The following is a 10,364-nucleotide window of genomic DNA, read 5'->3' as shown; positions in this document are numbered from 1 at the left end:
TTATCATCCTCTTGTTTGCTTAATGAGCTTTATCATGAGCTCCGTAGGAATCCTTTGCCCTTTTCTCAGAGCTGGCCCCTCTTGGGCCCCTCCCTCCGCTCCCCTGCCTTCCTCCTCCCGACCTTTCCCTGCCGGTCCCTCTTCTGTCCATTCATCACTCTGCATTCCTCCCTTCTTCCATCTGTCCACTCCTGCATTGTGTTTGTTCCCCGCATAACACTAACCCTTTGCTCCTCTGTCCGCAGTGGGCATGGGAGGACCCAGGTGACTGCCTGCCAGCGGCGCACAGCCCACGGGAGCTGCTGGGACAAGCGCGGAGAGGTGCACACACTGAGGTGACTTGTCTGTTCCCACGGTGGGGGGGGGGGGAGGTCCGGGAGGGCTTGTGCAGGACACAAGGGCAGGTGAGGGTTGGCTGTGGCGAGGGCCGTGTCTGTCTCCAGTGTCGCCTTTCCCAGCTGCGCAATGCACCCTTCACCCCTGGAACTCGGGCTGTGCTGGATTTGCTGCGTTCTTTGGGGTTCTCCGTCTCCTTCCTGGCCATCGGCCCCTCCAGGGCTTGGCTGTGGTTGTCCGTGCGTCTCCACGCCAGGCAGTTGGCAAGTACAGGCAGTGCTGGTGGGTAGTGCTGGGGACACGGACAGGTGCGCGGCTGTCCAGGGATGACACGCAGGCGAGCAGGGCACAGGGCGGTGGCCACTTTGGGCTCCAGAGCAGGGTGAGTGGAACTTACTGCATTAGAAATGTCCAACTGTACTGATGCTCGTGGCTCACCCTGTCATCCTAGCTACTCAGGAGACTGAGATCTGAGGATCACAGTTCAAAGCCAGCTCGGGCAAGAAAGGCCGTGACACTCTTATCTACAGTTAGCCACCAGAAAACCGGAAGTAGCGCTGTGGCTCAAGTGGTAGAGCGCTTGCCTTGCATGCATGAGGCCCTGGGTTTTGAGTCCTTAGCACCACAGAAGCAGAAAAAGCTGTAAGTGGTGCTGTGACTCAAGTGGTAGAGCGCTTGCCTTGAGCTGAAGAGCTGAGGGACAGCGCCTAGGCCCAGAGTTCAAGCCCCATGACCGACAGAAAAGAAAGAAAAAGAAAAGAAAGAAATGTAAAAGACTTTACCAGATGCTGGTGGCTCACACCTGTAATCCTAACTACTGAAGAGGCTAAGATCTGAGGATTGCAGTTCAAAGCTATACTGGGCAGGAAAGGCTGTGAGACTTCGCTCCAATTAAGCACACAAAAAAATGCCAAAACAAACAAACAAACAACAACAACATAAAAAAGTGGAGCTGTGGTTCAAGTGGTAGAGCACCAGCCTTGAGTACTAAAGCTCAGGGATAGCATCCAGGCCCGTTCAAGCCCCAGGACCAGCACGCACAAACAAGGACAAAGAAAAGGAAAGTGGGACTTAATGGGATCTTGTTCCCTGGCATACACACAAGCAACTCATTGTCAGAAGCACTGGCTTTTCCACTGTATGTCAACCATTCAAGCCTCCTTCTACACGCTATGCTTTGCTGATGCAGCCTTAGCAGCTGGTGGTTTCCATCCCACAGCGCCGCGCCTGGAGCTCGCCCTGAGCTGTCAGGGGCATGTGGCAGGTGTCCACGCACACAGCAGTGTCCATGCACGTGGCAGGTGCTGTTTTTCCTCCTGGGTCAAAGTGGAGGCGCAGGGCATCAGGACTGCTCCGGGCCTCAAACCATGGAAGGCAGAGCTGGGATTTGAATGCAGGCAGCTGGGCTCTGGCACACTGAGCCATGTTTTTCTACAGGCCAGGACCGATGTGGCGACTGGCCTTGGACAGGTCATTTCCTGCCCTCTGCCCTCTGTTGTGGCAACTAGCCCTGCCTACAAGCAGACAGACTGGCGGTGGGTGGGTGGGTGTCGGGGAGTACCCCTTCCTCAGTTCCCAGACTGTTCAAGGCCAGCCTGTAGCTGCCTGTCGGAGGACAGGAAAACAGATGGACACGTGGGCTCCTGCTGCCCTGCCTTAGGGCACAGGGACAGCGCTGCTGGAGGGAGGCGGTGACCCCTGCCCTTCCCCTCTCCACAGCTTCCTGTAGGGCAGGGCCCAGCGGCCATGGGGCCTCAAACCTCTAGATCTCTTCATGGGGCTGTAGCTGAGGAGCTGCTGAACGGTTGCCGACCCAGCAGTAGAGATGAGGCGTCCTTTCCTTCCTGGACTGCCCATGAGAGGGGGCAGCCTGGTGAGTGTGGCCTGGCCAGAGCCCACCCCACCGAGCCATCTGGCAGCACTTCCACCGCCAAGTGCAGCCAGGCACCATCCCACTGCCTCCGGGGCAGGAGGTAAACAGTGCAGTGGATGGACATTTGGCAGCTCACTGCTGGGGGCTGGGAAGGTAGCTCAGCGGTAGAGCGCTTGCCTCGCATGCATGAGGCCCTGAGTTCAGTTCCTCAGCACCACATACACAGAAAAAGCCGGAAGTGGCGCTGTGGCTCAAGTGGTAGAGCACTGGCCTTGAGCCCAGGCCCTGAATTCAAACCCATGACCGACAAAAAAACAAAACACAAGAGAAAGAGAGCTTACTGCTTTTATGGTCAGTTCAAGTGACCAGCACACACACGCTGGCCTCTGGCTGGTCAGAGGCTGAGCTGCGGGTGGGGGGTGGGGTGCTACCTCTGTGACCTCTCACACACTTTCCTGACATCTGGGGTCAGGAGGGCATTGACACTGGGGTCCTGGGAGCGTGTGGGGTGGGGGAGCCAGGCACAGGGGGTGGGCGTGGCCATCGACCCGTGTGCCTCTGCTCTGCTTGGCATCTGCTTTGGACCACTCCCGGACGCTGGCTTCCTGACCCCTCCCCCAGCTCTCCTCCCAAAGGTACTTAAGGTCTGAGAGAAGCACAGGAAACGGTTGAGGCCACCTGGCCCCTCAGAAGCTCATTCTCAGCAGTAGACCAGGGCCTCCCTGCCTCCACCTCCTGAGCTGTCCATGGATTTTGTTGCTGGGGCCATCGGAGGTAAGGGAGGGCAGGGGAAGCTGGGTCCGCAGGCGGTGCTGTGTGTGTGCAAGTGTTTGGGGGAGCCCCAAGTGTGATCTGAGTCTGCTGAGGCAGGTGAGCTCCTGAGTGCGCCGCAGGGCCCGGAGCTTGGGGGCTGGCTAGGGACATTGGCGTACCAGCAGGGACTGAAGGAACACTTCCCCGCCCAGCGCCCCCAGCTGGGGACTGGAGGGCCAGGCAGAGGCTGTGTGCGGAGGTGGGGGACTGCTGAGGCGCAGCCGTTTTTTGCCCCTGCGTGATGAGCTGGTGCTGCAGGACGCTCTGGTCCGCCCAGGACATTCGTCTGTAGGCTGAGGAGCTATAATTATTATTTTTTGTCGGTTGTGGGGCCTGAACTCTGGGCCTGGGCGCTGTCCCTCAGCTCTTCAGCTCCAGGCTAGCGCTCTACCACTTGAGCCACAGCACCACTTCTGGCTTTTTCTGCTTATGTGGTGCTGAGGAATCGAACCCAGGGCCTCATGCATGCGAGGCAAGCACTCTACCATTGAGCCACCTTCCCAGCCCTGAGGGTCTATTCTGAGTGAGGTGTCCTTGGCGTTGCTTTGTCTTGTGCAAGAGCCGGGGGATGGCACTGGCATTCTTCTGGAACAGTCGCAGTGTGGGGGTGGAGGCCTAGGAAGGACTTGGCCCTGACTGCTCCTGCACTGTCTGTGCCAGCCTGAGTCCAGTTGCTCCCCTGAACATGAGCACCCAAAAGGGGAGGCCCAGAGGGAGGCCTGGCCTTGCCAAAGGGCACGAATAGCTTCCTGGGAGGGCTTTTCCCCAAGAGGCCTGGGCGAGAGAGGACCCTCGCTCTGCGCCTGGCGGTGGTCATAGCGACCCAGGCATGGGCTGGTACTCAGGGACTGTGACTGGCGGTGGTGGAGAGCATGTGGGGCACAGAAGCAAGACATGTGGGGCTGGGAAGGTGGCTCAGTGGTAGAGCGTTTGCCTTGCATGCCTGAGGCCCTGGGTTCGATTCCTCAGCACCACATAAGAAAAAAGAAAAAAGCTGGAAGTGACGCTGTGGCTCAAGTGGTAGTGTGCTAGCCTTGAGCTGAAGAGCTGAGGGACAGCGCCCAGGCCCAGAGTTCAGGCCCCATGACCAGATCCCCCCCAAAAAAGAAGCAAGACACGTGACAGAGGCAGGGAGAGGCTGCCAGAGTCCAGTCAGGGCGGCATCCCGACAGCGGGTGACGCCGGCCTTTGATGCATCGGTGTCAGTTTGGTGAGGTGGACAAGGAGAGAAATTCTGTCCGCCAAGGCTTTACCTCATCATCTACTTCTTCACCCACTCACTCTGTGCGTGTGTGTGTGCGTGTGGGGTGGTGGTGGTGGGGGAGGGTACTGGGGCTCAAACTCCGGGTCTGAACACCGTCCTTTGCCTTTCCTGTTCAGGGCTAGTGCTCTACCGCTGAACACTCCCACTTCTGTGGGTTTTTGTTTTTTTCTGGATAATTGGAGATAAGAGCTTCACCTTTGGGGATAGGGGAAATGCTGTCAAACTTCGATGCAAATTCTACGAAATCCAGAAGATTGAGGGGAAGGGCTGGGTGGGAGAGATGGGTGGGGATGGGCTGGGGCATCATTTAAGGTACACTGTAGTCATACATTGACTTGTTGAATGCTACGTCCTTTGTACAATTACTTAAAGATAATAAAAATATCATTTTTAAAAAAGGTGACCTTCCTGTCCAGGCTGGCTTTGAACCTTGATCCTTAGATCTCAGCCTCCTGAGTAACTGGCTTACAGGTGTGAGCTGCAGCATTCTTTTACTCTTGTGTATTTATTGACTCCTGGGGTCCACAGCAAACAGAGCACAGTCTCATGGCTTGCCCTCCCCCCTCCAAACAGCACACAGAGAAAGAAAGGCCAGGAATCCGCTTGACCCCTCTTTGCCGCCTCAAGGCAATGCTGGGCTTGCTGGGCTTGGCTATGGGGGCCCTGGTGTCAGCAGGGAGACCAGAATGGCAGCATAGCACCCTTGGTAGAAGGCAGAGGGCAGAGGGCAGAGGGTAGAGGGCCTGGTCCACAGCTTGGGCCTGGGCAGGGGGGCGGGGAGCTCTGCAAGTCAGCTTCCGTCACTGTGCAAATGTTCCAGAAAACTAACTTGGAGAAAATTTACTCATCTGGAGACCCTGGAGGTTCCTGTGGAGCAGGGGCCATTGCTTCTTCCCAAGGAGGAAGAGAAACGGTCTGGGGTTCCAGCACCTTCCAGGAGCATGCCCCAGCCACCTAAGGACCTCCCGTGAGGTCCCATGTGCTACAGGTTCCTCTTCCTCCCAGTGGTGTCGGGCTGGGGACCAGAGTCGGAACCAGGCTCAGGGGCAAAGCTGCCATTCTCCTGGCCTCACCGTGATGTAAGCATAGGCCAGAATGAGGCCAAGAGCCGGGCACTGGCGCTCATGCCTTCATCCTAGCTACTCAGGAGCTCAGGAGGCTGAGATTTGAGGATCACAGTTGGAAGCCAGCCTGGGCAGGAAAGTCCATGAGATTTTTTTTTTTTTTTTGGTCATGGGGTTTGAACTCTGGGCCTGGGCGCTGCCCCTCAGCTCTTCAGCTCAAGACGAGTGCTCTATTATTTGATCCACAGCACCCCTTCTGGTTTTCTGGTGGTTTCTTGGAAATAAGTTTCACAGACTTTCTTGCCTGGGCTGGCTTTGAACTGGAATCCTCAGATCTCAGCCTCCTGAGTAGCTAGGATGACAGGTGTGAGCCACTGGCACCCAGCTTCAGTGAGATTCTTATGTGTAGTTAACCACTAAAAAGCTGGAAGTACAGTTGTGGCTCGACTGGTAGAGTGCTATGCTAGTCTTGGGAGGAAAAGCCGAGGGATGACATGGGGCCAACAAACCAAGGTCCAGACTCGGGGCTGCCAGGGGAGCCCTGTGGTGTTTTCCATAGGCAGGAGGTCATTTGGGGTCACCTCCCCTTCTGTAAGGTGGGCTCTTGCTGCTGCTGCCCTCCCCTTACTATGCTCTCGTTCCCTTGCAGGCGTCTGCGGAGTTGCTGTGGGCTACCCCCTGGACACAGTGAAGGTGTGCAAGGCTCAGCCCCATCCCACCCCAGAATCTGGCCTGGCCTGGGCACCCCATGTCCCCTGCATGCATCCCTGGTCATCCGAATGCTAATCTCGTACACTGTCTCCTGCTCCGCTCGTTCAGTGGTCCCTGGGGCAGTGTCAGGCCTTCTTTCTCATGCTCTCGCAGGGGATGACCCTGGCCTCAGTGTGGTCATCTTCAGGAGGGTTCCTTGTCCCCACCGTGCCCACACCAGTGTGCCTGTGACAGTGGGGACATCCCCAGGGCCCGCCGGCCTCGCTCTAGGCCAGGGGGTCAACCTTTCCTGAAGTTGACCTCACCCCTAGGTCAGGATCCAGACAGAGCCGAAGTACACAGGCATCTGGCACTGCATCCGGGACACGTATCGCCAAGAGCGGGTAGGTGTGCGGCCCCGGGAAGATGCTCAGGGATATGGGGTCTCCATCCTCCTGCCTGCCTCTCACCCACTAGCCCCGGGTGGCTGGTTCTCTTTGAGCCTGGCCTCTGTTTGTTCTCATCAAAGGGAACCCCATGCCCATCTTCAGGCTCCCTCTGGGGATCAGAACTGGCATCTGGCGATCAGGGGGGCAGGAGAGAGTCTGGGAGTACCACCAGGCTTCCTGCAGGCGGGAGAGGTGCGTGGGCGTTCCTTTCTGTGCCCTGCCAGCCCTGGGTCATCAGGGCCACAAACTCAGAGGCCTGTCCAGAGTGGGCACTGGGGACATCTGACAGCGTGAGCTGACCCAAGCCACGGTTAGCTTATGAAAACCAGCACTCCTGGCGCACGCTAGGTCATCGCACATGGCTGCCCTGGCAGCCTGACCCTCCCCCGACTTCACAAATTGAGCGCAGTGAATCCCACTTATGGGGGGTGTCAGGGCCAGCGGGCTGGCTGGGATGGCCTCAGCCCTCGGGGCCCAGGGTGGCCTCCCCGGTGGGGTTCCCATCCCCTGACGTGGGCCCTGTCCCCCAGGTGTGGGGCTTCTACCGGGGCCTCTCACTGCCCGTGTGCACCGTGTCCCTGGTTTCGTCTGTGTCTTTCGGCACCTACCACCATTGCCTGGCGCACATCTGCCGCTTCCGGTATGGCAGCACGGACGTCAAGCCTGCCAAGGCCGACATCATGCTCTCGGGATGCGCCTCTGGCCTTGTCCGGGTGAGTAGGAAGATGAGGCCGGGGAGGACCTCAGAGAGACTGGGAGGTGTGTGTGTGTCTGAATCCCCTGCCCAGCAGCTAGGAAACTGAGGTTGCTGAGGGCAGAACCTGGTGGAGCCAGTGTCCTGCTGATGGGGCACACACAGAGCTGGGGGGGTCCCCCATGTCCCCAGCATGGTCCTGAGGGGAGGTGGGTGCAGTAACTCAAGGGACCCTCCCTGTTAGAGAATGGGGACCCCAGGGCCTGTGGAGCTCAGGTGCCTGGGTTTCCCACTGGCTCACAGACCACATCTCTAGCAAGGGTATCAAGATGGCTGAATACCATCCATGTTACCATGGAAACTGAGCATCCCTTCATCCTCAAGTGCCCTGGCCAGCAGACAGGGGTAGAAGAGACCAAGGCAGCGGACACCTGCCTTCCTGGAGCTCCCACTTGATGGGGAGAGGTGAACCAAGGCATGAGTCCTAAACAGAGCTGTTTGGACAGCCGCATGGCTGCCCCAGGCCCAGTGACATCCCTGCCCCTCATAGCATAGAGGGTAATGGCCTGTCCCTGTGGGCCTTCCACCTGAGAGGCTCAAGCCTCAGTTCTGACTCTTGCTGGTTGAGTGCCCTTCACCTTGCTAGAGAGTGTTTCTGAGCTTTTGTCTCTTCAACTGTACTAGATTAAGTGAGATTAAGAGGTTAAAGACCCCATCACAAAGCCTGACATGTAATGTACAACCACAAAAGGACAACTGATGCTATTAGCAATATGTTACTAATAATTATATTACATTTAAAAAACAAGATGGTTCTGGGGCTTGAACTTACTAGCTTTGTTCACTCTTGGGGCTTGAACTCTGAGCCTGGGTACTGTCCCTGAGTTTCTTTTTGCTCAAAGCTACTGCTCTACCACTTGAGCCACAGCTCCATTTCTGACTTTTTGTGATTAATTGGAGATGAGTCTCACGGACTTTCCTGCTTAGGCTGGCTTTGAACTGGGATCCTTAGATCTCCGCCTCCTAAGTAGCTAGGATTGTAGGTGTGAGGTACCTTGATCTAAGTCACAGAGGACGTGTCATGCAGTTTTCTGAGACAGGAGACATGATTGTTGAAGGCACTGGCATTAACCTTGGGATAGCAAAGCTGGCTTTGAACTCTGTGCCACCACATCCTAGGGCTGCCCTGTAGCATCTTGGCTTGGATGGCACAAGGCGATGGGAGGCCAGGTGTGGCAGTGCGGGGGAGCTAGCTGCCCGCCAGGTCTCATGCTGCCTCTTCTGTGCCGCAGGTGTTCCTGACATCACCCACTGAGGTGGCTAAGATCCGCCTGCAGACTCAGACGCAGACGCAGCCCCAGCAGCGGCGGCCTTCGGCCTTGTGGCCCTCAGCAGCTCCCCCTGTGTGTCCTGCACCCCCGGCATGTCTGGTGTCTGGGCCCAAGTACCATGGGCCACTGCACTGCCTAGCCACAGTGGCCCGTGAGGAGGGCCTCCGGGGCCTTTACAAAGGCAGCTCGGCCCTGCTTCTTCGGGAAGGCCACTCCTTCGCCACCTACTTCCTCTCCTATGCCATCCTCTCCGAGTGGCTCACCCCCGCTGGCCGCAGTGAGCCAGGTGAGTCTGAGCTGGAAGGTGGATGAGGCTGAGAGGATCTGCTACCATGATCCCCTCCCTGAAGCCTCAGTTTCCCCTCTTGTAGACTGCGTGGGCCGGTTGTGCTCACACTCAGGCTGTGTTGTCTCTCCTGCAGATGTCTTGGGTGTGTTGGTGGCTGGAGGCTTTGCAGGGGTCCTGGCCTGGGCCGTGGCCACCCCCATGGACGTGATCAAGTCACGCCTGCAGGCAGACGGGCAGGGCCAGCAGCGCTACCGAGGCCTCTGGCACTGTGTGGTGAGCAGCGTGCGGGAGGAGGGGCCCAGGGTGCTCTTCAAGGGGTTGACACTCAACTGCTGCCGCGCCTTTCCTGTCAACATGGTGGTGTTCGTTGCCTACGAGGCTGTGCTGAGGCTCACGCGGGGCCTGCTCACTTAAGGGCAGGTGGCGACCTGCCAGCAGCTTCCAGAGGAGGCAAAGGACCGTGTGGACGGGGTAGAGACCCCACAGGGCTGGCACTGGACAGTGGGTCTCCCTGCACTGACTCAGCTGAGGCCCGAGCGAGTTCTGTCCAGCTACTGACCAGAAGGTCCAGGGCTGCCTGGCTGTCTGCAAGGTCATGGGTCACAAGAGGCTGAGGCATCTGTTCCAGGCCTGGCTTCTTCACTGCCAGGATGGTGCTCCTACCTTGAGCTTCAGTCCTGTGGTAGTGGGGGTGGGGGCAGGACCCCCATTCCTGCTGGCTGCTTATATCCTCACTCTCCCTGAGTATACGCTGTCCCACGTGGGCACCCCCCAAAACTTGGTGGGAGCTGTTGTCAATAAAATGTTTGATGGTGCTCAGTGGTGTTGTCTGCCATGTGTGGGCTGCCAATCTATCCGCCTGTGCGCCTGCCCAGTCACCATGGGATGCGTGGGCCACGGGCCTGCAGCTCCCTTCCTGGTGGACAAGCCCTAGCCAGTGTCTCTACTGTACAAGTGGTGCACCACGGCCTTGGCTGGGTCCATTCCCCTGGCCTCCCAGGCCACGGGAACCCTGCCTGTGACCTGCTGTTCACCACACCCACACAAAACCCCTGGAAGGCTGTAGGTGAGGGGGGCTGGGCCCCAGATGGGTTGTGTGAGCTAACAGCGTGGACTGGGGAGCCAGCTGCCTGTGGGCATGCCATGCACGGCGAGGGGCAGCTGGGGCTGGTTGTGCTTCTGACAAGGCCCTCTCCCTGGATCATGTGACCTCCAGGGATAGGCTGTCAGGGCCAGGGCTGGCAAGTCCAGTGTGTGCCCACAGGGTCAGCACACAATAGTCCTCTGCTGGAGCTGGCTGATGCCTGTGTTTACTACGCTTGCTCAGATGCCAGCCTTGGCCTTGTCTTCCAGGGTCACAGTCCAGCGGAAGGGGCAGAAGACATGTAAAGGCTTTTTTCTTTTGGGTGGTTAATTGGAGATAAGAGAATTAAGGACTTTGCTGACCAGGCTGGCTTTGAACTGTGATCCTCAGATCACAGCCTCTTGAGTAGCTAAGATTACAGGCATGAGCCACTGGCACCCAGCTACATGTGGCTTTTTGATGGTTAATTGGAGACAA

General features: G+C 57.7%; 1 protein-coding gene across 1 annotated transcript; it reads left to right on the top strand.

The window, feature by feature from the left end:
• The first annotated feature begins 311 nt into the window (after window positions 1–311).
• On the top strand, window positions 312–9,585 carry Slc25a47 (solute carrier family 25 member 47). Its single transcript, XM_042692784.1, has 7 exons — window positions 312–335; window positions 2,831–2,983; window positions 6,000–6,043; window positions 6,373–6,444; window positions 7,020–7,202; window positions 8,476–8,800; window positions 8,937–9,585. The coding sequence occupies exons 2-7, from the start codon at window positions 2,956–2,958 to the stop codon at window positions 9,215–9,217; spliced, it is 933 nt and encodes a 310-aa protein (XP_042548718.1). The 5' UTR covers window positions 312–335; window positions 2,831–2,955; the 3' UTR covers window positions 9,218–9,585.
• Window positions 9,586–10,364: the final 779 nt, after the last annotated feature.

The sequence above is a fragment of the Dipodomys spectabilis genome, unplaced genomic scaffold (genome assembly GCF_019054845.1).
Source record: "Dipodomys spectabilis isolate Male_0828 unplaced genomic scaffold, ASM1905484v1 ptg000157l, whole genome shotgun sequence".
Taxonomy (NCBI): Eukaryota; Metazoa; Chordata; class Mammalia; order Rodentia; family Heteromyidae; genus Dipodomys; species Dipodomys spectabilis.
Note: the sequence above shows the minus strand (reverse complement) of the source record. Positions and strands in the feature narration are given on the sequence as shown.